This window comes from Bombina bombina, chromosome 4 (genome assembly GCF_027579735.1).
Source record: "Bombina bombina isolate aBomBom1 chromosome 4, aBomBom1.pri, whole genome shotgun sequence".
Taxonomy (NCBI): Eukaryota; Metazoa; Chordata; class Amphibia; order Anura; family Bombinatoridae; genus Bombina; species Bombina bombina.
Window position 1 is genome coordinate 188,655,144 of NC_069502.1, and position 16,021 is coordinate 188,671,164.

At 36.2% G+C, this 16,021-nt stretch overlaps 1 protein-coding gene across 1 annotated transcript in view; it reads left to right on the plus strand.

The window, feature by feature from the left end:
* EIPR1 (EARP complex and GARP complex interacting protein 1) overlaps window positions 1-10,251 on the plus strand; it is a 595,922-nt gene extending 585,671 nt beyond the window's left edge. Inside the window, exons 8-9 of the mRNA XM_053709730.1 lie at window positions 1,505-1,672; window positions 9,927-10,251. Coding sequence (XP_053565705.1) covers window positions 1,505-1,672; window positions 9,927-10,101 — 343 coding nt within the window. The 3' untranslated portion in view covers window positions 10,102-10,251. The remainder of the gene's footprint in view (window positions 1-1,504; window positions 1,673-9,926) is intronic.
* The last annotated feature ends 5,770 nt before the right edge of the window (window positions 10,252-16,021 follow it).

Consider the following 16,021-nt stretch of genomic DNA (forward strand, 5'->3'; position numbering starts at 1 on the left):
AGGTCTTGCAGAGGGTTCCGTTTGAACCTATGCATTCTCTTGACATAAAAATTCTATCATGGAAGGTTCTGTTTCTGTTGGCCATTGCATCGGCACACAGAGTTTCTGAGCTGGCGGCCTTGCAATACGAGTCCCCTTATCTGGTGTTTCATGCGGATAAGGCTGTTCTTCGCACTGGTGTGGGGTTTCTTCCCAAGGTGGTGTCTAACCGCAACATCAATCAGGAGATAGTCGTTCCTTCCTTATGTCCTAATCCTTCTTTTTCTTTTTTTTTTAAAGAGAGGTTACTTCATAATCTGGACGTGGTTCGTGCCTTAAAATTTTATCTTCAGGCCACAAAGGATTTCAGACAAGCTAACTCTCTTTTTGTTGTGTATTCAGGGAAGCGCAGAGGTCAGAGGGCTTCTGCTACTTCTTTGTCTTTTTGACTGAGGAGCCTGATCCTCTTGGCCTATGAGACGGTGGGTCTTAAGCCTCCTCAGAGGATTACGGCTCATTCCACTAGAGCGGTATCTTCATCTTGGGCCTTCAAGAATGAGGCTTCTATTGAGCAGATTTGCAAGGCGGCTACCTGGTCCTCCATGCATACCTTCACTAAGTTTTACAAATTTTACGTTTTTGCTTCTGCAAAGCGGTTTTTGGGAGAAAGGTTCTACAGGCGGTGGTGCCCTCAGATTAAGGGTCCGCCTTTTACTCTCCCGGTTTCATTCAGTGTCCTCTAGAGCTTAGGTATATGTTCCCACTAGTAATGAATGAAGCCGTGGACTCTCCACCCCTTTAGATGGGAAAACATAAATTATGGTTACCTGATCATTTTATTTCCATTGAGGGGAGGAGAGTCCACGACCCCGTAGCTCTGATGGGCGGACCTAAATTTTATTTTTTCTTCTGGCACCATTTATACCCTAATATTTTTCCTACTGTTCCTTGTTCCCTCTGCAGAATGACTGGGGGATGAGGGGAGTGGGGGAGGTATTTAAGCCTTTGGCTGGGGTGTCTTTGCCTCCTCCTGGTGGCCAGGTTCTTAATTCCTACTAGTAATGAATGAAGCCATGGACTCTCCCACCCTTGATGGAAATAAAATTATCAGGTAAGCATAATTTATGTTTTTTGGTTTAGAACCTGGGTTACGCATGCTTATTGGTGGCCAAATGTAGCTATCTAGGGTGCTGAACCTAAAATGGGCCGGCTCCTAAGCTTTTACATTCCTGCTTTTTAAATAAATATAGCAAGAGAACAAAGAAAAATTGATAATAGGAGTAAATTTTAAAAAATTGCTTAAAATGACATGCTGTATCTGAATTATCAAAGAAAACATTTGGCTTTAGTATCCCTTTAAGTCTTAATCCAACTTTTTTTTTTTTTTTTTTTTTTTTACTGTATTTCATTTTTACTGTGAATCATTGGCGGTGCTTTACAAATAAATAATTAAAATATTGTAAAATAACTTGTGAAATATGCTGTTATATTTCAAATAACATATTTCTTCTAATTTTACTTGTAGGGTTTGGAGTGTTCGGTACAACCACTCGCATGACCAACTAGTCTTGACTGGCAGTAGTGATAGCAAAGTCATTCTTTCAAACATGGTATCTATTTCCTCTGAACCCTTTGGTCACCTTGTAGACGACGAAGATTTTAGCGATCCAGAGGAGGGCCAACTGGAAGAGAAGTATAATTATTTGTTGTTTTTTGTTTTTTGTAAATCAACAGCACCCAGAGTCCAGTTTCTCTTACTTGTTACTAAAATTCATGCAATAAACCTAAACTTCATTTTAATGACATTTTGATTGGAGATGGATACAATTTTATCCAACTTAAAGGAATATGAACATCAAAATTAAACTTTTACACTGTATTCAGGAAATAAACTTATTTAATATCCACCTCTAATTTCTTTTTAAAGTCCTTGAGGATTTTTTGTAGAAATCTATTTTTTCTTCTTTTTTTTTTCCAACTGGAATATCTTGGCTAATATTAAAGGGAAATGGAAGTTAAATTTAAAGTTGGTAGGCTCAGGAGCAGCAATGCACTACAGGAAACTAGCTGGGGATTGGTGTCTGTACACATATGCCGGACCTCTTGTTATTGACTTGCTATATAAATTTATACTGAGTATTCATCACAGTTTAAATGAAGTTTGGTAACATTTTCTCTAAGTTATCTAATTTAATTAAATGGATATGAAAGTCAAAATGTAACTTCCATAATTCAGAGCATGCATGCCTATGTCTCTTGTATTTGGCTCACTGGGTGTGTTCAGCTAGATCCCATTTGTGCATTTTTAGGGGTCAAGCACATAGTTATAGCAAGGAGTAATGCTAAATATATTACAGCATTTTCTTTTTACATTTTAAGTAGCAACACAAAACTTTGAATGTGACAAGTCCTCCAAATTCTAATGCACTGAAATAATTATTTGAGTGATGTCAGTTCAAGGAGTTCTTGGCTTGTTTGCTTATAGTAATTGCTACTCTCATTGTGCTAAAGGCACATTTCATGGGACTTTTGATGCTACAAACTGTATGAATCATTTATTTACCAAGTCACAATCTACTCTGTGCCCATCAGCTTAGGTGATAAACTGTCAACCTGAAGTTATTCAGTCCTCGATTTCAGACTGCATTGACACTCATTCGGTGGAACATGTGAACAGAGCTCTTGTTCTGTTTTATTTGTTAAGGTTTGAAGCACAATCTGATTATCACAAATTAATCGGTTTCTCATGCATGTTACTTTCAAGATGATTTATAATTTTGTATATTCTTCTTTAATTTTATGTTTAATAACATTGACAACTTTGGTTTAGATAATAATTTACAGAACTTATTAGTAAAATGGGTAATGCATATATAGATACGTTGTCACATGTGTATTTCTTTTTTTTTTTTTTTTTTATCTTTTTTTTTTTTTTATTTTTAAAGTAGTTTTTATTTGAGGTTTGAAGAAAGGCATACATAATAAGAATATAGCATAATAAATATAAAAATACAAGCAGTATAAGGTATATCATATTACATTTTCAACATTTGTACCTGCAGAGGAAATATCTACTATGTCAAATGGTTGCCTAATGTTCTATGTACCTCCCAAATAATATATGAGGCCACTTTTGGACCTCCCAAATGAACAAGTCAGCTGTAGGAGGTTGCTGCCAATACTGGAAACCACTTTTGGGTCTCTATTGATAAACCTCATTTTTTATTATTTATTATAAACAAACAGTTAACCCCTATAATCGAGTGTCCAGGCTCAGGAAAATAAATCCCCATATGAAAAACAATGGCCTCTCTTGGACGAATAACATTGGCATATACCATACTATTAAAAGGGAGCAATAGGGGGGACATATCGAGTATTACTCTTTGGACTCTTAACAAGCTTCTTGGGTTAGGGAATGACTGAAGGACTATAGTAATATGGAACAATCATATTGTACAAAATCATATAGGGGGATGTTAAACATGAGCAATTTAAATAAATATAAGTTGTTTGCCTCTGATAAGATGCAAGTCATATCTGTCTCAAGGCATCTCTGTAACTGTTAGAGAATCAAAGTAAAAAAAAAATAAAAAAATACACATGTATACATACACAGAAGCTGATAAACCTGAACTCCCATTACCAAACGCTAAAGCAACGAATATGTTGATAAAGTAGGCTTTGATGCCACGGCCGCTAGTAGTTCAGTAATTATCAGAATAAAGTGGTGGTTGATTACACAAGTTTCCAGAACATAGTTGAGGGTAAATAAAGCTCACCTGCAGTATAAGATATAGGTAAATACTAGCATAGTGTAAGTTAGTTATAAGAGCAGGCAGGTCACTCATCCCCGATATCAGTAAAGTTTTAGATAGGAGATAATATGTATATCCTGGGTTAAAACTTAGACCTTTATAGGGAGGGAGCACAGTGGTGTACAGGTATGATATTGGGAGCAAAAGTAAACAATATAGAGGCAGAGGGCTGTATTATAAACCATTGTTGTGTGCATAGGAATAAAGAGTTAATAAGTAGGGACAAAGTCATCCACATATCAGGCTCAGTTGCCATCATTAGGACACATTTCAGAGTATGTAGGGGGATTATAAACAAAATAGGTGCCTCTAGAGAACGAGTTGTCAACCATAGTTGAGAGAGGGTAGCATAATAGGTAATTGTTCATGCTGTAATAGTTCAGCGAGTTGTAAAACCACTTATGCTGCCGTATAGAGCAACAAATGTTCAGCCGATTCCAGACCTGTACTGGATCATTATAGCAAGTCTCAGCATAGGGGTATAACTGGTATCATGTTCCCAGAGAGCTGCATTCTGTATATTGGGCTCAAGATAATTCTGCTCACACTTGTCTCCTCTCTTTAACTGAGGATATTCGGCACTTAGTGTGTAATGGCTCACATCAGGTTTCCCAAAAGTACTGGCGGCTCTTCCACTGGTTAAGCTATGGACAGCCTCTGTCCCCCTCCGATATTGGGCCACACCGCCAGGATAATAAGGAATCCTCTTTTGATTAGAGGGTGTTAGCTGCCAAAGTACCTTGGTATTCTGGCCCGATCTGTATGCTGAGGCCTCGGCGCTCTGTCCCATCTCACTCCTTGTAGGTGTACGGCGCGCTGCCGCGCGTACCTCCGTCTCGGCCCTAGGAGTATTTCTTTTGAGTGACATCTTCTCCCCGTTCGGCTGTACAATACAACCAACGGTAAGTTCAGGAGTAAGTGTGACTCGTGTGTGGTATGGTCTCTCTGCGCCTGAGGCATCTCCGTCCTGTAGCGGCGCAACCGCCTGCGAGTCCGCCATTGTTCCGCAAGCAGTCAGAGCTTGGGTCTGCCGAAGGGCATCTCCAATCTGAAGAGGAGCATGTTCATCTTCAGGTAAGGCTGCGGCATCCTGTATGTGCCCCTGTATAACACGGTCCTGTAGATCTTGTGTTTCTGTAGGTGGAAGAAAGGGTACAAGTTCCTCTGCAGCATGTTTCAGTGTTTGCTGGCTCTCTTGTTCTATCCCGAAGGCCTCACATAGGCGTTGTTCGAGGGATCGAAAATGGTCTTGCAAGAGTTGCAAAATCTCTGTCTCAAAGCTGTTTAACATCCTTGAAGTGTATCTTCAATCGGAAATAGATAGATAGCAGTGATATAACACTGCCCAACCCTTCTTCTCAGGGGGGGGTGTTGAAGGCCTCTACCGCTGTGGGCCGCCACAGGCCTCAACGCTCCGGATCGGCAAGAAAGTGCAGTTCCTCTAGCAAATTTTATAACAATCGAAATAACTCAGTCTCATTGGTATTAAGCTTGCATTTTCAGAAACAGATGAGTAGAGGAGCTGCTGATAATTGGCGATTTAACAGCAGTTTGCACAGAGCTGCCAATATTGCTACCATTCAAGGTGCTGCCCAGAGACACGCCCCTATAATTTTGTATATTATTGTGATTCAAAGTACATGTCAAATATAAAGTGCTTTTGTCTTACTGATCTTTTTTAAACTTAACTCTTATATATTATCACCTCTGCTACACAGTATAGCATTTACTTTAAAAAAAAACTTAAACTTAAAAAAGGCAAAACACTTTCATGTTTAACTTTCTCATGATCTTGGATTGACTTGTTTTTTTAAAATGATCCACCGAATCCACAGACAGACAAATTCTAACCAGTGGACTTCAAACTGATCTATGTATTTTCTTTAATAGTGTTTATAACACATCTTATTGAAATTCATATTGACCCAGGAGACCTAAGAGACTCAGTATAACTTGAGTGGGATGATTCTGCTATTTTATTGCATCAAGGCTCCCTTTTTTATCCCAGTCCTTAAAATATGATTTCGTTTTTTATTGTTACCTGCAGTGTATCATTTCCAACAATTTAAAAGTACTAGTATCTCCCTAGACTACATAACTTATTATATTAAAGTGCAAACTATATAAGCAACCCCTTTGACCAGTATTTAATTTAATTTGATTCGCTTTAATTTAACTTCAACATATCTAACTTGTTTTAGTTTCATTTTTTTAATTCTATATCTATGTACTATGTTTCAGAAATCAGAAGAAGGACCAGTACCTAAGTGATCTATTGCCTAAAGGAGACATAAGAGTTTCTCTTTACCATTTTATTTTTGTCACTGTTATTTAAAATTGTATATGGATGGGGAACCTGTAGTTTCCGCATAAAATATGCCTTCTTTGAATCCACAATAAAACTTAAAAAAAACAACTAATATCTATCTCAGGGCTAGATTAAAAATTGAGCGCATATTTACGCATAGGCGAACCTCTAATATACGCTTAGTTTTATTATTTCCATGCGCACTACTGAGTGTGAGATTATGGGTTGGGAGCACAAATCACGCTCCCTCGCGATCGCATCCTCGCTTATATCAGCGCACATGATCCCGGATGATTTTTTTCCCCCATAGGCTTGAATGGAGCCTCGCTTTCATGCCGACAGACTCACAGCCACAGCTCGCGTAACCCCAATCGCAACAACACAGAAATATATATATATATATATATATATATAGGTATACGAATATATACATATGTTTATGTGCATATATGTATGAATATACATATAAATATATATGTATACATGTGTATTTATATATATATATATATATATATTTATGTTATTAAAGTTGTTTCAATGGATCCCTATGTAAAAGCACTTTGAGCCCGTTTAATTGATGGAGATGAGACTCTGCAGATAAGTCATAAAATATTTTCAAAAAGATGACACAGCTTACTGTTGACATTGAAGCATTACGGCTAAACATCCAATAGGAGAAGATGTTGCAAAGACCTGCCATAAAACTTTTTCAAGCTTTTAGTAAGGTAATGATAACTAGAGTTGGTATAGCTAATTGCTGCAACCCTGCCCACCTAGTAACCAGGCCCCCAACATCATATTTTTAGGACTGGGATTAAAAATGGTTAAGAGTAATACCAGCTAGGGGACGCTCACCAACAAAATAAGAGAAACAAAATAAAATAGTCTCAATATGAGATAAATATATATATATGTGTCAAATGTCCTCTAATATATAATCATGCAAAAGTCCCCTTGTATGTGTGATGATACGTTAGACACCAACTACCTTATATCCAACACATAGATATACAGACACGCTGGAATCAAATCCAAAGCAAATTACTTCCAGGGTTTCAACTCCTAAAGAGCAGGTGTGTCCCATCCAAGTCTGAGAAAACATAGGCGGCTCATGGTGTAGTATATTAGAAAAAAGGGATAAAGACAAACGGGAATAAAAAAGGCTCAGTCACATGTGAAGGATGCATTAAATATAATATATTCTTAAGGTGCGTTACTGAAATATTACATATAAAATATTTTAAAAAATATAAATTATTAAACATACTGTACATTTTTTAATAATTTATCTTAATTAAATATTTTATATGAAATATTTTAATAACGCTTTTTAAGGGACATGAAACCCAATTTTTTTTCTTTCAGGATTCAGATAGAACATACAATTTACGTTTATTATCAAATTTGCTTCCTTCTCTTGATATTCTTTGTTCAAGGAACAGCATTGCACTACTGGAAGCTAGCTGAACACATCTAGTTAGCCAATCACAAGAGGCACATGTATGCAGGCACCAATCACCAACTAACTCCTACTAGTGTAAGATATATACATATTTTTTTTTCAATTACGAATACCAAGAGAACAAAATACATTTTAAAATAGAATTGAATTTAAAAGTGTCTTAAAATAACATGTTCTATCTGAATCATGTAAATTTAATTTTGAATTTCCTATTCCATTAAGACTTCTAAGTTTTCATGGGTGCTAAGGTCAAATTAAAAAACGTGATGCGCAAAACGCATATTTTACATTGCTATGTTCTTCACATAGAAAATAATGTACTTTTTATTATCAAATATATATTTCTTTATCTATCTGATACTGTTCATGTAAAATACATATCTATACCTATAATATCAATAGGAATAGATATACAGATATAGGTGTGTGTGTATGTGTATATATATATATATATATATATATATATATACTGTGTGTGTGTGTATATATGTATAAGTATGTGTTTACATAAAAATTACATTATCCTGTAAGTTAAGAACATTGAAATGTGAAATATGTTCAGTAAATATACAGTAAAATATAAATACATATGTAAACACACACACACACACATATATATATATATATATATATACCCACATGTACATATTTATACATGTATATGTATGTATCTCTATGTTAAATCCCTTTGCAGTCCTTTTTTTTTTCTAACATCTGAGACCTCATATCTTTGAACCCTTATAACTTTAGTATGCAATTTTCTTAAAATAATTTTATTAGCTAGTGCTATTATGAGTGTAACTGTACTTTTAAACTTATTTTTTTTGTATTTTGTGACTTTTTTTTTTAACTGAAGCATAATAGTTAACCAAAGCTCTGCATGCGTTAAAATTCAATTGTTCTGTAGCAAATACGTTTACTTTCAACTTGTAATACGTGCACTGATTCTAATGCACTCAAACACCCGCGATAAACCCAATAACGCTTGTGCGCAACAGTTAGCGTGCTAATCTGGCCCATAATGTGCAGTTTCATTGATATAAAAGTACTTCTTACCGTATCCAGTGCATATCCTGAATATATTTATAGAAAATAACCATATTGTCTTCCAAGTGCCTCTTTTTACAGAGGAAATTCCTCATTTGACTACGGCTCTTCTTAGTGTAAACCACCCGGTCCTCTTTTTAATTTTGTTGACCTTCTTTAAACTTTTTTCTTATTCTGCAATATGCTTTCTAGGAAACGTGTCCATAGCTGAACTGTTTATCTATGGTGAGATTATACCAAGGGCATTTCTGCCATATTTATCTATGTAAACCTGTCTGACTAATTCTTAGAACTGCATCATGGATGTCTACATGACCTATAAAATCATTTTACGTTCCTCAAGTTTTATCTACGTTGAACCTTGTTTGCTAGTATCCAGTCTGTTTGGTTTTTAGTTTGCACAAATCCATTTGCAGAGGATTTAGATCTTGCTCAGATGTTAGTGCCTTACATATTTTAAAATGATCAGCAAACATGAGCTAATTTCTTGTTAAATTCACTTCTGGGTCATGGATAAATATATTTAAAGGAACAAGGACTGATACTGGTCCATAACAACCCCAGGTACTGCTCTAGAGTATCTAGATTATATTCGGTCTACTACAGATTTATTATCTAACCTTGAATCATTTTTTATCTGTATGGTATTTTTATGGCAGTTCTTTGTCGTTTTGATATCTTAATAGTTTTCCGTGTGGCTCTGAATCAAAATAATTTGCAACATGCAAATAGATCACTTGAACTAAGTTGCCTTTATCTATTCTCCTACTTACTGTCTGTTAGAAACTAATTAAATGCATTAGATATGATACATTTTTTGATGCAGCTCATTGAATAAGAGGTTGGCTTGAAATATCTTTCAAGCGCTAAAAGGTCCCTTTAAGGAGAGATCTACAGTTTTCTTCAAGGCCATACATGACTGGACAATGTAAACGGCATTTGTTTGTTTGTTTTTTTACTGTTATTTCAAACCACTACAAACTGTATGGATTTTTTCATTTAACATTTGTTTTGGATTTATAATAATGGAACTTTAATCAAAAATTCACAAATGTTTTTCTTGCAGTAATTCCAAAATGTTTCTTATGCTATTCAGTTTTCTTTCTACTAGAGAATATTGTAAAATATACAACAACTTTAGATGCATTGTTATTGTAATGCTTGGCATGAAAGCAAAACATTCTCTATGATATATGACCACAGGACATTTTTTTTTTGCCATGTCTGTCATTCATTTTTCATAGTTAAAATTACACTGTTGCATAAATCAGTGACTTTGTATTTTAAACGTAATTGCTTTTTTCCTTTGTAGAACAAAAGAGCCACTTCAGGACAGTATAATAGCTACCTATGAAGAACATGAAGACAGCGTGTATGCAGTGGAATGGTCATCTGCAGACCCCTGGCTATTTGCTTCTTTAAGTTATGATGGAAGGCTTGTTATTAACAGAGTGCCAAGAGCACTCAAATATAACATACTGCTGTAATTTGTGCGGCTGCTTGAGATGAAGTGATTGCATGTCTCAACCAGCTTATTTCTTATCGGAAGACTTGAGAGCTGAAACTATGAATGTCTATTATTATATTTGATTATTGTAAGCATTAAAGTAAATGACCAAATATAAGACTGATTTTAACCTGGCTGTGTGTTTCTTTTAATTTACCAGAACTCAGTGGGCTTCATTTACAAACAGTGTCTCCATTGTCACAAGGTCTCCATCATTAACAAGACAATGCATAGATAAGAGAGGTTATGGAAAGGCTACACAGAATAAACTAAGCAACAGATGTGTAATTCCCTGTATGATATAGTCATACCATAATTGCAAACAAAGACATATCTGATCATAAACAATGAACATACAGTAGATGCCAACTTTTTTTCCAATCAGGCATCACATTTTGAACCTTACCAAAGAAACTTATGTGTCATTCTATAGTCAAAACTTTATACAACTATGTCAGAGTACAATAAGGCAACAGAATTTGTTGAATTTACTCCTCCTAAAAAGCTGGATTCTATATTGAACAGAAAGTATAATTTTCTTTCTTTCATGTAAGTGGCAAGAGTCCATGAGCTAGTGACGTATGGGATATACACTCCTACCTGGAGGGGGCAAAGTTTCCCAAACCTCAAAATGCCTATAAATACACCTCCCACCTCACTCATACTTCAGTTTTACAAACTTTGCCTTCGTTGGAGGATGGTGAAGCAAGTCGTGCTTGATTTCTTCTGTGAAAGGCACTTCTTAGCATTTTGAATCCCAGTTCCTCACAAAGTACAGTGTTTGTCTGAGGGATGTGAAGGGAGTATTTGCCTAATGATGCCATGTTTTCACCTATGGGAAATCTATTCTAAAGCTCTCTGTAAATTTGGTCGTGGGGATTCATCTGCCACCTCCCTTTACAGATTGACAATATACTCCTCTACCATTACCTCTGCTGATATGTTTCAGTACTGGTTTGGCTGTCTGCTATATGTGGATGGGTGTCTTCAGGTAAGTATATATCTTTTTTTAAGACACTCTCAGCTATGTTTGGCACTTTATATTTTTAAAGTTTTAAATATATATTGCATATATTTGTCATGAGTCAGGTCTATATTTCCCTTTGTAGTCTAACAGTTTCAGCATGGAAAATTATGTTTGGGAGAATTTTAATAAATTTTTTCTTACCTGAGGTTCCAGCTAGTTGTAACTTCAGTCTTGTTTTTTCAAATTTTTGCGTCAAATTAGGCTTGTGATGGCATAAAATGCTTCTATTTATTGCATCATTCTTGGCGCAAATTTTTTTGGCGCAAAAGGTTGCGTTTGTTGTGACGCGAGTCACGTAATTTCTTGCGTCTTTGTTGATGCAATTTTTTTCGCGTCTGTTATGACACAAATCATGTCAATTCCTGTTAACCTTGGCGCCAAAAGTTTTTTTTCTCAGCATTTGCGTCATCTTTGTTGGTGTCATTTTTGGCGCCAGAAATGTTGTTATATTAAGTCTCTCCCTCTTTTGCTCTCTGCTTTAATTTGTTACAGAGGGCTATGATATTTGCTTTTGTTTTTCATATAAGCATTTTTTCCCATTCCTAAAACTGCTATTTTGTGGAAATTGGATATTTTGTTTAAATGTTATTTTTTCTTTTTTGTTACATTTTTCAAGATGTCTCAAACTGATCCTGTCTTTGATGTTACTGTAGAAACTATGCTGCTTGTACACAATTTCTACCAAAGTTAAGTGTGTATATTATTTAATTAGCTGACTTTATTTCTTCAGCTCAAATATGTGGCACTTGTTATGTTTTATTATTCATACTGATAATGTTTCTATAGTACGTATACATCTACTGTTTTACTTTCACAGTTTAATGTACATGATATTACTGTTAATATAAAGGATTATATTGCAAAAGACATAGAGAAGGCTATTTCACCTTCAAATTAACGTAAACGATCTCTCCCAAATTCTCATATACCTATGACGTTTGTATTGATCAACGGCATACTGTAGTATTTCTGCTTATGTGTTTTTCTCTCACTCAGAGGATCCTATTTCAGAGACTGATTTTGATAAATCAAATTTTCAATTCAATGTATTCATTCTTTATTAAGTATTGTTTACTTTGAGTATTAAGGAATCTAGTCCTCTTGATAACAAGAATAGCAAATATTTAAATTCTGTTTTCTTTCATGTAATTAGCAAGAGTCCATGAGCTAGTGACGTATGGGATATACATTCCTACCAGGAGGGGCAAAGTTTCCCAAACCTCAAAATGCCTATAAATACACCCCTCACCACACCCACAATTCAGTTTTACAAACTTTGCCTCCTATGGAGGTGGTGAAGTAAGTTTGTGCTAGATTCTACGTTGATATGCGCTCCGCAGCAAGTTGGAGCCCGGTTTTCCTCTCAGCGTGCAGTGAATGTCAGAGGGATGTGAGGAGAGTATTGCCTATTTGAATGCAGTGATCTCCTTCTACGGGGTCTATTTCATAGGTTCTCTGTTATCGGTCGTAGAGATTCATCTCTTACCTCCCTTTTCAGATCGACGATATACTCTTATTTATATACCATTACCTCTGCTGATTCTCGTTTCAGTACTGGTTTGGCTTTCTACAAACATGTAGATGAGTGTCCTGGGGTAAGTAAATCTTATTTTCTGTGACACTCTAAGCTATGGTTGGGCACTTTGTTTATAAAGTTCTAAATATATGTATTCAAACATTTATTTGCCTTGACTCAGAATGTTCAACATTCCTTATTTTCAGACAGTCAGTTTCATATTTGGGATTATGCATTTGAATCAAACATTTTTTCTTACCTTAAAAATTTGACTCTTTTTTCCCTGTGGGCTGTTAGGCTCGCGGGGGCTGAAAATGCTTCATTTTATTGCGTCATTCTTGGCGCGGACTTTTTTGGCGCAAAAAATCTTTTCCGTTTCCGGCGTCATACGTGTCGCCGGAAGTTGCGTCATTTTTTGACGTTCTTTTGCGCCAAAAATGTCGGCGTTCCGGATGTGGCGTCATTTTTGGCGCCAAAAGCATTTAGGCGCCAAATAATGTGGGCATCTTATTTGGCGCTAAAAAATATGGGCGTCGCTTTTGTCTCCACATTATTTAAGTCTCATTTTTCATTGCTTCTGGTTGCTAGAAGCTTGTTCTTTGGCATTTTTTCCCATTCCTGAAACTGACATTTAAGGAATTTGATCAATTTTGCTTTATATGTTGTTTTTTCTCTTACATATTGCAAGATGTCTCACGTTGCATCTGAGTCAGAAGATACTTCAGGAAAATCGCTGTCTAGTGCTGGAACTACCAAAGCTAAGTGTATCTGCTGTAAACTTTTGGTAGCTATTCCTCCGGCTGTTGTTTGTATTAATTGTCATGACAAACTTGTTAATGCAGATAATATTTCCTTTAGTAATGTACCATTGCCTGTTGCAGTTCCTTCAACATCTAAGGTGCAGAATGTTCCTGATAACATAAGAGATTTTGTTTCTGAATCCATCAAGAAGGCTATGTCTGTTATTTCTCCTTCTAGTAAACATAAAAAATCTTTTAAAACTTCTCTTTCTACAGATGAATTTTTAAATGAACATCATCATTCTGATTCTGATGACTCTTCTGGTTCAGAGGATTCTGTCTCAGAGATTGATGCTGATAAATCTTCATATTTATTTAAAATGGAATTTATTCGTTCTTTACTTAAAGAAGTACTAATTGCTTTAGAAATCGAGGATTCTGGTCCTCTTGATACTAATTCTAAATGTTTAGATAAGGTCTTTAAATCTCCTGTGGTTATTCCAGAAGTTTTTCCTGTTCCTAATGCTATTTCTGAAGTAATTTCCAGAGAATGGGATAAATTGGGTAATTCATTTACTCCTTCTAAACGTTTTAAGCAATTATATCCTGTGCCGTCTGACAGATTAGAATTTTGGGACAAAATCCCTAGAGTTGATGGGGCTATTTCTACCCTTGCTAAACGTACTACTATTCCTACGTCAGATGGTACTTCGTTTAAGGATCCTTTAGATAGGAAAATTGAATCCTTTCTAAGAAAAGCTTATCTGTGTTCAGGTAATCTTCTTAGACCTGCTATATCATTGGCTGATGTTGCTGCAGCTTCAACTTTTTGGTTGGAAACTTTAGCGCAACAAGTAACAGATCATGATTCTCATAATATTATTATTCTTCTTCAACATGCTAATAATTTTATCTGTGATGCCATTTTTGATATTATCAGAGTTGATGTCAGGTTTATGTCTCTAGCTATTTTAGCTAGAAGAGCTTTATGGCTTAAAACTTGGAATGCTGATCTGGCTTCTAAATCAACTCTACTTTCCATTTCTTTCCAGGGTAACAAATTATTTGGTTCTCAGTTGGATTCTATTATCTCAACTGTTACTGGTGGGAAAGGAACTTTTTTACCACAGGATAGAAAATCTAAGGGTAAAAACAGGGCTAATAATCGTTTTCGTTCTTTCGTTTCAACAAAGAACAAAAGCCTGATCCTTCATCCTCAGGAGCAGTTTCAGTTTGGAAACCATCTCCAGTCTGGAATAAATCCAAGCCTTCTAGAAAGGCAATGCCAGCTTCTAAGTCCACATGAAGGTGCGGCCCTCATTCCAGCTCAGCTGGTAGGGGGCAGGTTACGTTTTTTCAAAGAAATTTGGATCAATTCTGTTCACAATCTTTGGATTCAGAACATTGTTTCAGAAGGGTACAGAATTGGTTTCAAGATGAGACCTCCTGCAAAGAGATTTTTTCTTTCCCGTGTCCCAGTAAATCCAGTGAAAGCTCAAGCATTTCTGAATTGTGTTTCAGATCTAGAGTTGGCTGGAGTAATTATGCCGGTTCCAGTTTCGGAACAGGGGATGGGGTTTTATTCAAATCTCTTCATTGTACCAAAGAAGGAGAATTCCTTCAGACCAGTTCTGGATCTAAAAATATTGAATCGTTATGTAAGGATACCAACGTTCAAAATGGTAACTGTAAGGACTATCTTGCCTTTTGTTCAGCAAGGGCATTATATGTCCACAATATATTTACAGGATGCATATCTGCATATTCCGATTCATCCAGATCATTATCAGTTCCTGAGATTCTCTTTTCTGGACAAGCATTACCAGTTTGTGGCTCTGCCGTTTGGCCTAGCTACAGCTCCAAGAATTTTTACAAAGGTTCTCGGTGCCCTTCTGTCTGTAATCAGAGAACAGGGTATTGTGGTATTTCCTTATTTGGACGATATCTTGGTACTTGCTCAGTCTTTACATTTAGCAGAATCTTATACGAATCGACTTGTGTTGTTTCTTCAAGATCATGGTTGGAGGATCAATTTACCAAAAAGTTCATTGATTCCTCAGACAAGGGTAACCTTTCTGGGTTTCCAGATAGATTCAGTGTCCATGACTCTGTCTTTAACAGACAAGAGACGTCTAAAATTGATTTCAGCTTGTCGAAATCTTCAGTCACAATCATTCCCTTCGGTAGCCTTATGCATGGAAATTCTAGGTCTTATGACTGCTGCATCGGACGCAATCCCCTTTGCTCGTTTTCACATGCGACCTCTTCAGCTCTGTATGCTGAATCAATGGTGCAAGGATTACACAAAGATATCTCAATTAATATCTTTAAAACCGATTGTACGACACTCTCTAACGTGGTGGACAGATCACCATCGTTTAATTCAGGGGGCTTCTTTTGTGCTTCCGACCTGGACTGTAATTTCAACAGATGCAAGTCTCACAGGTTGGGGAGCAGTGTGGGGATCTCTGATAGCACAAGGAGTTTGGGAATCTCAGGAGGTGAGATTACCGATCAATATTTTGGAACTCCGTGCAATTTTCAGAGCTCTTCAGTTTTGGCCTCTTCTGAAGAGAGAATCGTTCATTTGTTTTCAGACAGACAATGTCACAACTGT